Genomic DNA, 15488 nt, shown 5'->3' with positions numbered 1-15488 from the left:
TTGTTTTGAAGAATAGTTTAGAAAATCAACCCAGGAAAAATGCTGGATGGAGTAGTTACAGGAAAGATTATTAAAAATAATAATAGGGTTTTAAAATTTAATGTACCTATAGATAGATGTCAGACTTTGGTTTTTTAATGGTTTCAGTTGTAAAATGAGCATCTTTCTGATTGCTTGATTTTTCAGCAAATCATTTGGTTCAGGTAAATGAAATATCAAACTATTGCAACAGCAGTATTACTTCTAAATACACTTTCAAAGAGTTTGCTGTTTTAGAAATTAGAAGATGTCTACTTACTGCTTAATTTATTTTAGGTTCTGTGGTCTTTGGAATTGGGCCATTGGATCTCAGAGGAACCATATGAGCTTTCATCCAGCTTTCCTGCAGCTCCTGTAAGTTTAATGGTCCTTTAAGCTTGTAAACTTTCTTTTGTGTATCTGGAAAAAGATAAGCTGTCTAAATAGGCTTTGTGAACAAGGAGGCCTATTAAAAAAAGTAATTTTTTTAAGGCAAATACTGTAAGGAGTTTGTTTCTCCTTCATCCACTACTTTTTGAAGTGTGTACAAAAACTTTGGTAGGCATGGAAAATGCAAAAAAAATTGATCTAGCAATTAATTGATTTACCAATTAATATCTGAATAAGTAGGTTCTTATTTTAGTATAAATGTTCTTTAATTTATTTGTGGTGTATTTTATTTATATCTGTGCTATATAAACTGGAGAGGCATGTTATCACCTTACAGAAAGATTATTCATGTCATGGACTCAGTATTTTCAGTTCAGAAATGACTTTGGCAAAGCAAAATTATTGTGGGCTTCTAAAACTACTGTGCAGGTAAAACGAAGCATTTTTCCTGCCTTTAGTGATCTTTCTCAAGTACTCAATTGTGAACCAGTACAAAATTATGTATGTGCAGACCTGAGTGTATCCGCAGTCCATGCGTTGTACTTGATTAAATGGCAATTTTATTTGGTTATAAACCAACTAAAATTCTAGCAGACTACTAGGCAATCACTCCAATAGTTTTGCCAAAAAATGTTTCACAGTTTCTCTTCTATTATAGCAGCAGCTGAATATTTTATCATCTGCTACTTGTTTCTTGAAGTTTCATATGGGCTTTGAAGAAAAAACATTTAATGGGGTTTGAACTTTATTTTTACTATATTTGAACTATATTTTACTATAATTGTATTGACTGTTAAGAACTTATTTTTCCTTTTAAATCTGTTATTTATGTAAATTTACATGTTTGAGATGAATACATTATTTCATTATTTTAAGTTGTATGTTCTCAAAGTGTAGGGAAACTATAAATTAATTCTGAAGTAAGCCCAAAGGAATTAATTCTAATGTAGCATTTTTTGTAAGAGGAGAAAATAGGTTTTTTTTTAATATAGCAAATACATTAAGAATGTGAAAAATAAATGAGCATGTTCTTTCCCCCCCTTTTCTGTAATCTTGTGGGAAAAAAACAAAATACTTGACATGATGCTGTTTTGAGTTTTCTGTTTCTTCTCAGACTACCTTGTTAACCAAGTATACTATCAGTAACAATGCACATAGCATTCTTTGGAAGTGATTCCTGCTGGGGTTGTTTCGTTTTGTTACAGTTTTTATTCGTAACACAGAAGTAAGCAGGGCTTACCAGATAGTGAGGAGATAAAATTGAGGGAGGTTATGGTTATGCTAAGAACCTGAATGGCTTCTGTTTGCAATGTGCTCCTCTTAGAATACTAGAATCATAGAATAGTTAGGGTCAGAAAGGACCTTAAGATCATCTAGTTCCAACACCCCTGCCATGGGCAGGGACACCTCACACTAAACCATCCCACACAAGGCTCTGTCCAACCTGGCCTTGAACACCGCCAGGGACGGAGCATTCACAACCTCCCTGGGCAACCCATTCCAGTGCCTCACCACCCTAACAGGAAAGGACTTCTTCCTTATATCCAATCTAAACTTCCCCTGTTTAAGTTTTAACCCATTACTCCTTGTCCTGTCACTACAGTCTCTGATGAAGAGTCCCTCCCCAGCATCCCTATATACCCCCTTCAGATACTGGAAGGCTGCTATGAGGTCTCCACGCAGCCTTCTCTTCTCCAGGCTGAACAGCCCCAACTTTCTCAGCCTATCCTCTTCCAGGGGAACAAAGTCTGTGTCCAAGGTGGTATTTCCATCACCTTTCTAATCCTTCCCTTCTTCAGTCATTCTGGTTTCTTACTCTCACAGATGTCTTATTTTTAAAGATACAATTATTTGAGCATGGATGGTGTTCATATTCCATTTCTGTTTTCTATTCTGCTATTGTTTATAAGTATTTTTCTGCTTCCTAAGAAGTATTACAAGAAAATGGAAGTGCATTCTTGTTTTATATACTGTTTATTTGTTTACAGGAAGGAATTAAAGGAAAGGGTTATCTTGTTGTTGTGTTTTAATGGCTTGTACCAAGTCCAAAGCAGTTGCAGTCTTCTTTCTTCTATTACTGCATTCATTCTGAAGAGTCCCCACTTTACTTTGGTGTTTGCAGCTTAAGCCACGCAATATCATTCAGATAAAATGTCATTTTAAAATATGTTTACTCTGAAATTTTACATTTTTTACATTTAGTCTTGATAAATTACTCCATTTCCCCCCAAAAAATGAAAATGGCTCGTTAAACAATTGATCAATTCAGTGTGTACATCAGTATCTTCAATAACCTCCCCAAAATAGTTATTAAAAAGCCTTAACCTTTGCAAAGACTTTTTCCCAGCAAATTGAAACTAGCTATTCTTGTCATACTATGTTTTCTTACTCAAATAATGAAGGGTAATGTCAACCAATATAGCAGTATTTTCCTTTGCCAGGTTCAGCATCCATACCATGCCAGATTCCATCATGTGTTTGTTTTGTTTTGTTTAGATTATTTGGCTGGATATGCTTACTATCTCAAACACTGGAGGTATTTTCTTTAGTTGTCTGATTAAATGCAGTGAAGCAGGAAATGCAATAATCTAGACTCAGCATTTCTATGAAATTTCATAGAAACATCAAATATTTTAGATTGCAAGGGACCTATAAAGATTGTCTAGTTCAATGCTTTGCTCCAAGAGACTTGTCCAGTGGTAGTAAATCAATACATTAAAAAGAAAATCCAATTTCCCCAATTCCAACTTGGTTTTGCTGTCTGTTGTTCCATTGCAGTGCACCTCCAAGAAGGGTCTGGCTCTGTCTTCTCCGAGTCCTTGATCAGGCAGTTGTATACAGTAGTAAGGTTTCCCCTTCTCTTTTCCAGGCTGAAATAGGCCAAGTCTCTTGGCCTGTCTTGGTGTGTTGTGTTTCATCATGTCTAGCTCCTTTACTAGCTTGGTGGCCATCTGCTATATTTGGTCTTTCAGTTATGTCTCAGAGATTCATGAAAGTAATTTTGTGACACTTCTTGTTTCGTATTTTGGGGGGATTTTGGGGGTGTATTTTTTTTGGGGGGGGGATAGTTTGGGATCCATATATCCTTACAAGTTTGCTAGGAAAAACAATAAAATATTAATTTTAAATACATTGAGATTATTTTATGCAACTCTTCATATGATGACTGTTAATTTACATTTTTTTAGGCTCAAAAAATCAGATCATGAAGTCATATTAGAAGTATTCCGTTTCTGCTACCCTTCAGCAATGCTGACACATATATTCAGTGAAGCAGAAGGGTGGTAGTGTGAGTGGTGGATTACTCTGACAGCAGTTTAATGACTATCGGTATAAAATGAAGAGTTTTCTTCCATCTTTCCCAAAATCATTTACTGCTTTTAAGATACAATGCCTTTTGTTAAGTAAGCCTTCAGAAATCTTGTGTCTAGGGGTCTTGTTTTGGTGTGATTATTCTATGATTCTATGATGTGGTTCTAAACCTGTAACTAATTCAGTCATCTGCTGAAATTAAAATTTATCAAAATATTATCATAAGGCAAAGACTAAGCATGAGAATTAAAACCTACTTTGGGAAAAATCTCCACAAAATTAGGGAAATAGACAGAAATATCTTCTGAACTGCAATGTACAGTACACAATTATAAAGCATATTGTAATAGTAAAGGAAAAAAAAGTGAAAAAACACCCAGTAGAGTTATTTATTCACATTGTGGCATACATTGAGGGCCTACCTATGGAGAATTCTTAGGGAGAAGTCCTAACATTACTGAAAAAAAAAACCCAACAGTATGACCTTAGATAAATTTCAGGGTGGTTTTTTTTTCCTATTTTAAAAATGTAGTAATTTGTTTTAAGTCATGAGCATAAATTTAATTGTATCAAAGAACATGCATATGTTTTTCAGTTAGGTTATTATTACAAAATGTATAGATGTACTACAGCACCAGGTGATGTCCGATTGTGTATGACAATCAGTTATCTGGTGTTAATGCCATTGTATTGGTTTATAAAATAATGATAAGTTACTTTACAGTTAAATGACGAAGGAAAAAAGTGCAATCTTCATAAAAATGTAAAGGTATGCATAAGATGGTGTAATTCGCAGGGAATTTTGTAGCTAAGATAGTGACTGTTATAAGTACAAATTGAAAAAAAAATAGTGATTTTTTTACACAGTATTTCCCAAGAATAAATGCAAAGGAATTAAATGCTACTTGTCCTCTGTTAAATAAAGTAATACAGGCTATTGGAAAAAGCCCCGAATAAGTATAAGAAGTTGTTTAGGAGGGTATGGGGAGAAAGAATGTATTCTTTAAGTACAGTATTCAGCTAATTACAGGACAGTGGGGTTTTTATGTACATAAAAGGCAAACATGACACAGAGATAAATAGTTCTAGATCTAGTTAAGTGTTTTATATTAGAGTAATGTTTAAAGTTCAGTGATGAGCCAAAATGCATATTTCTAAAACTATATTAGGTATTTTTCACAGTTCCAGTTATTTACTAACAAACACATACATAACATAAATGACCAGTAAAACAGAGTCCTTAAGTTGTCTGACGGTTTCTTGGATGTTCTTTTTATTCAGTTGTTTGGCCAAATCACTGTTATATGAGGTTGACACTTTAGACTTTGTGTCTGGTTGAATAATATGAGCTTTAGCTGATCAAGGCTATTGCAATTCAGGAATTGTACTGAACCGATCCTTTCAGAATACTAGTGCATGTTTTCTGTGCTTGAAAATAAGACAAGTTGCAGATGTGTGTTTATATGCTTGGCAAATGAAGTCTTTGAAGGCTATACAATACATAATTCACATAATACAAAAGCATTTAGAAATCTGCTGGTCGAATCATCATAGTTGTGGCTTTGAGAGAGTATCCCGAGCCTTTCCAGTAGTACCATTTGATACCATTGAACTTGTTGTTGTTCTGTCGTAATGGATAGTACATTCCGTTGAGGTTAGAGGGTCCACATGCATCAAACCACCACCCTGCGAGGTAGAAAACAAATTAAAACATTAGGAGAGGTAATTTTCAAAATAAGGGCATTTTGTTGTCCTGAAATGAGGAAGAAATCTAAAGGCAGTTTTTTCATTCTTGCGATTTGGAAGTGTCAATATAAAATCTTGCCTCAGACTCAGAAATGTATTTATGTACTGATGACATATTCTTGAAGCTTATGTAATTAATACACTAGTTTAAAATTGAGAAGGGAAGGTGTTCAATCAAGCTTAATATATTATGTACATCAAACATTATTGTTGACAGTCTGAGGGCAGAACTCGAACTATAATGACATTGAGTTGTCTGGTTTTATTTGCTGTTTGGTAAATTCCTGTTCTTCACTGATTTGAACTCATTCTTAATTTTTTTGGAGTATTAATTCAGTTATCTGTGTCAGTTCTCTGGGCAGATCATTTAAAAAGATCTCTGCTGAAACTTGGTAAGAAGGAAACAGAGTCAGAAGCTGCCCCAACTTATTTTGTATTCTTATGGTCCTAACCTGTTAGTCCTTCATAAGGTTAATTTATTTTTATGAATAAGATAATATTTTTATACTTCTGTTATTATGATGGTGATAATGTGTGTATTCTGTTTTGCAGGGCAGTAATCCAATTAGCCTTTTGGATAAACTGAAGCTGTCTTTTGTCTTACAACATGTGCTATAGGGAAATGAAGCATTGCTTAAGAGATAACAGGAAGAGAAGTCAGCTTTACAAACCAGTTGTTTACATTTCAGAATGTGGAATTCTAGGTTGATAAATTATAGAAGCTTCTACAGTTCAAGATAAAAATACCACCTAAAACTCCAATAACTGATGAACAAGCATTAGGAAAAAAAAGTAGACGTGGTGCATCTTGTAATTTCATAATTATATTGAAAAATGGAATTAAATACTTGTACCCTTCTGTTTTATATACAATATACAGCAACTTTTTGGGGGTTCTTCTCCTCTGGATATTTAGAGAAAGGGTTTGTGCCTAAAAAATTAGGAGCCATTTCACTGATGAACTGTGAACCTCTAAAAAGCAGGGGGGAGTAAGGAGACATGGACAGGACTTAAGTATTTTGATCTCTGAATGTTATCTCATTCCTTGGAAGAAGAATGCTGTTCCTTTGATCAGTTACACAATTACAGACTTTCTTGTACCCCAACTGTAGAGACTTTTTTCCCCTCCAGTTTTAACTTCTCTTCTTTTGCTTTAACTGACTTTTGTCAAATGATAAAATATTTCATTTGGAGCCACTGTACCAGCATTTCTATCAGTGATTTTGGACTTCTTCAACAGTCACAATTTACTAAATCCAGATTATCACTATTTATCTCATAGACAATTTCAGTGCCAATAAAAATAGGAAGACCAAGAAACAAAAAAACATTCCTACCTCCTGTTAGCATTTGTGAACATTTGCAAATACATTTGTCATTGTCTGCATCCTTTGTGCTAAAATCATTTCCTGGCTGGCTTATACTACTTATTTTGCCCGCTGTCCCAGTAAGTCCTTTAAGGTAGATCCTGTAAAAGTGAGGAATGGAAAAATAATTATTATGTGGAAGTTAATGGTAGTTGATCTGCGACAAAATGATGGAATAATTTGCAATAAATATCTTGTTCAAATAGTTGAGTTCACTTCTGGCCAATGTTCTGTTTTAAGCTGTTTTGCAGAATAATGTTTTTACATGAGCAGGAATGGTCAGCACAATATTCTAATGAACAGCCTCCACATTCGCAGGAATGACTGTTTTGTTCATGTCTTATTAGATGAAAATGAGAGCAAGTAGAAACTAACTCCTGGAACTTTTTATACAGATTGTGCATTTTTTAACACTGTAAGTACATTGTGCAATTATTTTTTTAATCAGCTTCAAGAGTTTAGGCTAAAACATTTTTATTCTTACTTTGCTGTTAGCAAAACATGACAATTTAGCATTACAAATTTGCATGTGCAGGAGATAATAGCATTACCTGGACTATTAATTACCAACTAGTAACTGGTATTTTAGGAGTTCCTCAGTTACTTTGCTTTTCACTTTCCTAATTACTCTTCTTTTTCACATCATTCATAGATTTATTTAATGTTAAATCCTCACAGGTATTTAAGTTTCCTTCAATTCCCTGGCAAGGTAAGCTTTCAGTGAGGCTGCTACTGTTTGGATCTGATTATAAGGTGCAGATGCAGTCTCAATGGGGAGGGACACATGGCACAGAACTGGGGAGGCAACTACTGTGCTACCTTGAATTACAAGGACTTGAACCCTCTTCTCCCACAGTATCTCTTTGATGACTGCGTTTCTCTGTCAAAAAGCTCATCCTTCTCGGCACATTCTGTTTGCTTAAGGAGGAGATCTGACTGAGGAGAATTAATCTGTCCCCGGATCTGTCTTTATCTTGCATGTAATTCTCTGCTTATGATAGAAGTTGGTTTTGGTGGTTTAACAGATTATTTTCACCTATTTTATATTCTCTATTTGAAAATATTAAGAATAAATGAATTTTTATTCATTTATATTTCAAAAGATTGGCTCATTACAGATTTTCTCAAAAACCTTTTTCAGAAAGTCAAATATCTTGTTTTTTCTTCAGGTAAGGTCAAAATTCTGTAGGACAGTTTCTAACATCAGTGGTATTAAAGATTCCAAGTATAATGTATGATTTAGGCTTGATTATCAAATATCAAGTCTAATGTAAGAAAGTCATTCATTTATTATTATTCCATTTTTGAAAGTACTGCTTAGTATAACAAGAAGATGAGAAGCAGCAGATGTAAATTGAAATGAGAGGTTCTGGAAGGATATCAGGAAAACTTTTTTCACAATGAGGATGGACAAGCAATGGAACAGGCTGTGCAATCTCCACCTTTTGAGGTTATAAAGAGCCAACTGGATAAAGCCCTGAGCAACCTGGTCTGACCTCATATCTTTGAGACCGGGAATTTTGACTCAAAGTCCATTTTGATCTCAAATGTTTGACGAATCTACGAAACTCCAGTTTCATGGCCCAACTCATAATCTTTCCAGCATTCAGAATGTATTAATGCTCTTAATTGAATACTTTCCTAGGGTGTTTGGGGGACTTTTTTTTGCAGGCTAAAATAAAGTATCATTTTTCAGATGATCATCTTAGTTTTCAGTAATTCTTTTTTAATATTGTAAATGGATGGGGTAATAATCGATTTTGCAAAGGTTGCCTTTATAAGTGTTGTAAAGCCTTGCTTTAAAAAAATCTCTGCTGTAGAATCTGACTGTTTCCAGATGAAAAAAAAATATTTGTTTTGGAATTGAGACAACTGTATACTACTAAGGCATTAGGTCTAACAATCTGGCAGAGAAGGGGGGATGCTGACAGTTTTGGATTGCTTTGCACATAAACTTGAGTTGAAATAACAGCATCAATTTTCTTAGGTGTCAGACTGACTTTGTTTACAACAAATAGTTGCTAGAAATCTTGGAGAAATTCATCTGAGTTTAGCCAGTTTTTCTGTACAGTCACCTAAAGCTCCATGCATCTAAGATTCTTGTAAAGAAACGTTTTATGGGCCATGTCATAAGAAGCATCTGTTACAGTGTGGAGTCTCTAGTTTCTTCTATAAGCAATCAAACAGTATCTGCTACATTTACAGAGAGCCTGGAGAATGAGGTACGAACTGCCCACATATTCCAGCTGTGGCTGATACTATTTAAAATGTGTAATACTGTCATAATATTTATTTTTATATATTTATTTGAAATTAGTATTATTTCCTATTTTAACAAAATATGTGAGAAGAAATTGAAAAGCTTCGTGTTTTACAGAATTATGGGAGCATATATAATAGGTCCATTAAAATCTGGTGTTTAAATTGACAAGTTTGTTAAGGGGTGAAACTATACATTTACTGTTAGTTTAATTTTCACAGGTAGGAGAGTTATTCTTTGGCAATTCAAGCCAGTGGGTCATGGAAGTAGAAGGTAGCATTACCTCTGTATGCTGTTCATGACAACAGAACAGTTCCTACTAGTCACAGACTTAAGTGGAAAATCTCCTTGTGGTATTATCCATTTTAGTCATCCACCTTCCAGAAATTAATTTGCTGCAGGGAACCAGAATACAATAGCACTTGCAGACAGGTTCCTGTTGCCCTGAAGACTCTGCACTGCCATCCATTATTTCGGCACATGTATCCTGTCTTATACCATGCCATCTCACCATCTTTGTACATCTTGTGTGTTACATTCACCCATTGTGCACTAGAAAAACACGCATTCTCTCCATTGAAAAATCTGCTTTAGGCAATAGGTGAAAAATTGAGCAGGCATTTTCTGAGTGAACTGAAAAATCATATTTCATATGAAATATGATCTTGCATCTACACAGTCTAGAATTATTATTAGCTGATTTTTTTAAATTAAGTTCTGATTTTTTTCTGCTTACCTGTATTTTTGTTCTTCACTTGCTAGAGAGAAGTGGTCATACAATGAATATGCCTCATTCCCTTCCCAGTCTTTCAGGTGTATTTTAAGAACATAGCGCTTCTGATTAGTCAGTTGAGAAACAAACTCATTTCCCAGCCAGTACTCCCCAGCAGGATCACCAAATCCCTGTAATTCAAGCAGTATGTTTAAATAGCTTTGTTTCGTTTTTTATTTTGAGTTTGAAATTATCACTTTATCAATTTTTAAGTTTAATAGTTTTCAGTCTGTCAACTAAGAATTTACTGTCTATGGGGGTCATAGATCTGCCATATTTCAAAAAGTTAATTTCAGCGAAGACAAACTCAGGAATCTGAAATAGTGAATTAATATTACTTAGGTTTAGAGCAGTTTCTACTGTTGTCAGTAGAAACACAAATATAAACAACTCAAAAAATGTGGACATACGAAACAGTTGACTGAAGAAAAGTGAAGTTTCTCTTTAAAAAACAAACATCACACTTGCAAGTCTGCTTAGACAAACAACTTGTTCATTTAGCAAAGTATATCTAAGGACAAAGATAACTTTTAATGCCTACTTGCATTCTAAGGATGCCATTAATGCAACTTTATTATTTTAGATTTCAGATAATAACATTGAGGCTTCAGAAAACATTGTTTACCATCTTGTACTCCTTCCATGTCCGGTGAAAGTCCACACTACCATCTTCACGTCTCTGAATAACTGTCCAACCTCCTCCACCAGTTTCCATGTCACAGTAGGCCTACCAGAGTAAGCATGTGATAACATAAGTGCATGCAATCATGGCAAAACAAAAATACAAAGCATTTGTGCCAAGTTTTAAAGTGCATAAATGCAAAATGTGCATTAACCTAAAAATGCTGGTTTTCATAGCCTTCATACAAATCAGCTGTGGTTGCCCACAAATAAATATAATTTCTCAGTATATACGATGCTTAACAGAATACAAATTATGCCTTAAAAATGGCCAATAGCTGGTGTTGAAGGAATTAAAAAATGAATGTAGCTTCCGATTCTATACTTCCCTCTTGCACTGATATTTTTGTGAGTTTCCTGATGAAGTATCTCTCCTGAAAGATGTTCTCACTTCTCCATCTCTTTTTGTGAGAGATCCATTCAAATTTCCATGGCTTGTCAGATTAACATTAGCAGATGCTAACATACCGTTAAATTCAGGCAATGAGCAAGCTGAAATATGTTTTTATTTCCATTGTCATTGTTCAGTGCCTTTGCAGCTGGTCTGACCCCAAAGTTAAATCTAAATATAGAACAATTATTATCTGAAAGTTAAATCTTGTAGCCATGTTAATATACAGCCTGTAATTAATATCTTATATTCTAGAACAAAAATATAACAACCATATGTCCAAATGTTCATAAATGATTTTACCATGTCATTGCTAAACATCTGAGAGGATTGACACACAATAAGCAGTTCAGTGAATTCAGTTTTAGAATACCCAATAAATGCATCCCTCATGCAGTAGCATTCAAGTTAATAAGTGATTTGTTCAGTCAGCCTCCTCTAGATTAAAATAGAAAGTGACTGCCTTAAACAAAATTCTTGTGTATATTCACTGCAATATCAGAGATAAAAGGTATTACTGAAGGTGACAATATACTGAGGACACTTATTACAGCTGCTTGTCACAACGTGCCTACAAATGCCCCAGACTGTGACTGAATGGCACAGATGCTGTATATCTTTTTCATCCTGTTCTATGGGAGGGCTGTCTTATCAGTGTTAGCAGATTTGAGTTCTTTGAACTGTTAGTCATCCTGGAAATTTGCTGAAAAAGTATGACTTCAAAGAAGCTTCTGTTCTGGCACATTGTTTTGTGTGTCATCTTAAGAAGTAAAAGTGGGCTGAGTTTTCAATATAGTTGGCTTTTTTAGGGTGTATGTGTTACACATATTTATATATGCACATGTACAGTGCAAGCAGGGGCATATACACTGTTCAAAGGCATCAGACTTCTGAAGGGAAAGCCCTTAAAACCGCAAGTATTAAATGTATGTGTTTCAATAGGCTGTAACACATTGGAAATCCAAAGCAGATACTGTATTTTAAGGTTATATCTGGACTCTTTGTTCAAAATCAGAGAACTGTGAGACATTCAACTGGAGACTTTTAGGAAAAATAAAAAATAAGTAAAAGAGTTGGATTAGGGATTTCTTGTTAAAGTATGTCAAGTGAATGGAATTTAATTGAAAGTGGCAACTTTAATTTGTACTGATGTATGCAGTTCCTTGCACCTCAAAGTACTTTGTGGTTGCACGCTTGCTCCCTTGAACTAGCTAAAAAGTGAAAATTCCTTTTATCACCTATAAGTAAGTGAATTTTTTAGCTTTCAGGCTTGACTGGCAATCCAGAACACTGTCTTTCAAACTCACATATGCAGCTTTGCTTATGAAATTATTCCTTTGCTTTCCAGATAATTTCCCTAGAAATCAATTATTTGAATAAATGAGATGAAAATACTTCCTGTAACACTAGGAACTTCAAATTTGCATACACACTTGATTTTTAATTTGGGAAAAAATAAACTCTATGAAGAAAAAATGGCAGTAATGATTAAGGAAAGAAAATTAATGAAGTAAGTTGATCTATGTGTATTACTTTTTACTACATATAGTTAAGTTAACAATATATATTCCTAAGTAATTTTAAGGATGGAGATATGCTATTCAGTAAAATGAAGATTAAGGAAATGATTCACTTAGTTTAAACAGTAAATTACTGTGTCAGTCTGCAGAGGGAACAATTTCTTCATGACATATGTGAAAGATGAAGGGAGGCGAAGCATTTATTTGGACTATAACTTCTTTTAAATAAAATAAATCTTCATTCTCCAGTAAAATGATATGGATGTGAGGCTTTCTCTAGCACTCATTACTAGAACAGAACTCTTCTGACCTTTCAGCCTACCCTAGGTTTTATATTCAAAAGGAAGAAATGTAACATTTCATATGACTAGTACAAATAGATACCAAGATTAGGCAGGCAGCAGGAATCTTCAAGCAGATGCCAAAAAGAATAAAGATATTAGCCCCTCAAATTACAACAAATTTGCAGGGGGAATATTTGATTTATCTTGTGAACTGCTTCAGTATTTACAGTTCTAGCAGCTGTAGTACTATGAGAGCTAAGGTCAGCTGTTTATGTTTTTCACCTTCAGCTAGAATCAGTGCTGTATTTTTGAAAATGCTGTAATGTACATGTCACCGGGAATAGTCCCCTTTCCAAAGATGGTAAGTGTGTAAGCTATGAGCATTTTGATGACAGTTTGATGTCTTAACTGTCTAGGAAGTTGACTTTCAGTATACATAATTTTTCTTCTTTATTCTTGTACATTAGGATATTTGGGACGTAAGAGTTTTCAGACCTACTTTCTGAACGGTAAGGCTGAAGAACCACTCCAATTTTTATACCAAGGCACTTGTCGTGGCCATGTCTGTGCAGAGTCCATTCATATCACTTTTGGCTGTTGTCTGAACATTTCTGAATCATGATGCTTAATGATTTTGTATTCTGCTATCTCTAGCTCCCAGAGATGTAACTACATAAAAATTGTGGTCTTAACCTAATACCAGTTACCAGTGAAAAAGATATGATGAAACTTCTAAAATTAAAAAAAAAAGAGCAAAACCAAAAACCTCTCATCTGACTTCTTCCTGTACCAGAGAATCTACACACATGCTCTTTTTTAATGGAATTAAAATCGGAAACAATCTCTGTATGTCTATTTTAGATGTAAGGTCCATGGCATTGCCTCCTTTTGAAACAACTACCTAGTTGTCCAGATAATCACTTTTTGAGAAAGTTATGCAGAACCATTTTGTTGATAAATTCAAACTTGCCCAAATCACTGTCTGCAAGAAAGTTTTGGTTAAAAAGGCCTTGGCTTGGAATGTGTGTCAGTCGAAAAAATCAGCTCGACATGGGTGGAAATGGGGAAGAGCTTAGCCATTGCTTCTGCTCCTATTTTAAGATCTGGGGTAATGTGGTCATAATAGTTGCGTAAAGGTTGAGTTAATGTATTAGGGTCATCTAGACCAGAATTAACCGGTTTAATTAATCAGAATGTTAATATGTTCGGGTGCCTGCTGTAAACATGAAGCAATTGACTTTTCATGATTTGCCTCTGCCATTTTATCTTGTGTCAGCAGTCTTTTGCTGTTTTTTCTCAGTGTTTTTAACAGGACTTAGCTTTTGTCCTGGTGTAGAACAGGAAAGCTTGAAAGCTTGAAAATATTAATGGAATGAAATAATTGTTTTCTTCTCAGCTCTTCTTTAGTTCTGGATTATGACGGGAGACAAATTAGTAAAGTGTGATCAGTTACAGATTACACAGAAGTTGTTTGTAAGCGTGCAGGGAGGTCAGAAGGTGTTACAAGAGGAAAAGACAAAAACATAAACAGCAGTGCAGCACTTCTGCACATAAAAAAGGTCATTCTGTTTCCTGGTCTGAGTGGCCATCCACATCATAAACATTTGAAAATAATGTAATGTGTTGATTATCCCTAAACCTTCACTTCCCTTGACAACTCCTCTTCCACATTTGTATTTAAATAAAAAATCTGCTTCAGGTTAAAACTGTTTACTCTTCTAGTTTCCATGCCATATAGCAAGTAAACCTTTGCTGTCTTTTTAAGTGTCTTTTTCATTCTATCTGAAGGAGGCAGAATAAGAATAAAATCTCTGATATTACTAAATTAATTATTAATTTAATTAAATTATTACATTTTAACTACTTTGTTAACCTAGTCAATTACCAGAATAGGTATTTTTGTTAAGTGTTTTAAGCCTCCATGTTCAAAAGTTTAATCTGATATGATTAAATGTTTAATGTCCATTTTAATGTTTTATATTTTAGGAAATTTTTGATTGTACTTTTGTTTCAGGGATAGAATATTTTGGTAGGTTTTAATTTTGTAGAAATGTGCATTTTTCAGATCATATAAGTTGCCTAAACATTTATGGCTTTGAAAATGCAATGTTAAAGTTTATGAAATTTTCATTCTGTAATATGGCATGCACTTGTGTCTGCTTTTAGAAAATATGAGTGCTATATATATTATTTTTGATAGTAAAATTAAAACCAAAGGTAAAAGCCTGAGAGAAGTAATATTGAAGAGAATCAAGGAATGCAATCATTCCTGAAATGTCTCACAAAGACTGCTGCAATCTATTACTTTAGAGATGCAGTAGCTCACATCTCGTTTAGCTTTTAAAACTATGACTGTAGATAAATATGCTATTTAGATACCATTCTGCTTCATGTGTAATAAACCACTTTATTGCATCTTATGTAACTTTCTTGTGAAACAGATGTATTGAATATAGACTAGACTATTCCAAAGGAAAACTAGTCTCTTTTGTTTGCAGTTTTTTTCTTTCCCAAAGGAAGCAAACTGCATAATTTCTCTAGATGATACCTGCAGAAATTGTAGATTTTATGTATTGTATTTTATAGAACTTATCCAAACCTATTGCTTATTTCCTTTAGTTGAGAGCTTTGTAAGGGTAAAGATCACAAAGCCTGACTTGGGTTAGATGAAGTTCTGGCACTTCAAAGACTAGTCACTGGTGAACTTAGTTTCTAAACCTTTGCTATCAAAATTTGATTCTCTCACT

General features: G+C 34.3%; 2 protein-coding genes across 13 annotated transcripts in view; one reads left to right on the top strand and one right to left on the bottom strand.

Annotated features, from left to right (window-relative positions):
• The window catches only part of MCPH1 (microcephalin 1), a 128421-nt gene that overhangs the window by 49468 nt on the left and 63465 nt on the right, over window positions 1-15488 (top strand). For 9 of the 11 annotated variants that reach the window (XR_010613241.1, XM_065681523.1, XM_065681518.1 and 6 more), the window contains one exon: window positions 316-393. Coding sequence is in view for 10 of the 11 variants with exons in the window: in XM_065681523.1 (XP_065537595.1) it covers window positions 316-393 (78 nt within the window). In the remaining variant the exon portion in view is untranslated. Of the gene's footprint in view, window positions 1-315; window positions 394-6018; window positions 7039-13208; window positions 13251-15488 lie in introns of those variants that run through there. The other 2 variants (XM_065681526.1, XM_065681524.1) reach the window with 2 other exon arrangements.
• Window positions 2360-15488, bottom strand: part of ANGPT2 (angiopoietin 2) — a 41673-nt gene continuing 28544 nt past the window's right edge. For both annotated transcript variants that reach the window (XM_065681528.1, XM_065681529.1), the window contains 4 exons: window positions 10491-10592; window positions 9830-9996; window positions 6804-6934; window positions 2360-5406 (listed from right to left, as the gene is read on the bottom strand). In XM_065681528.1, the coding sequence (XP_065537600.1) occupies window positions 5246-5406; window positions 6804-6934; window positions 9830-9996; window positions 10491-10592 (561 nt within the window). In that variant the 3' untranslated portion in view covers window positions 2360-5245. The remainder of the gene's footprint in view (window positions 5407-6803; window positions 6935-9829; window positions 9997-10490; window positions 10593-15488) is intronic.

Source organism: Lathamus discolor, chromosome 5, assembly GCF_037157495.1.
Source record: "Lathamus discolor isolate bLatDis1 chromosome 5, bLatDis1.hap1, whole genome shotgun sequence".
Taxonomy (NCBI): Eukaryota; Metazoa; Chordata; class Aves; order Psittaciformes; family Psittacidae; genus Lathamus; species Lathamus discolor.
The sequence above is the reverse complement of the archived record's forward strand: the minus strand, read 5'-3'. Positions and strand labels throughout refer to the sequence as shown.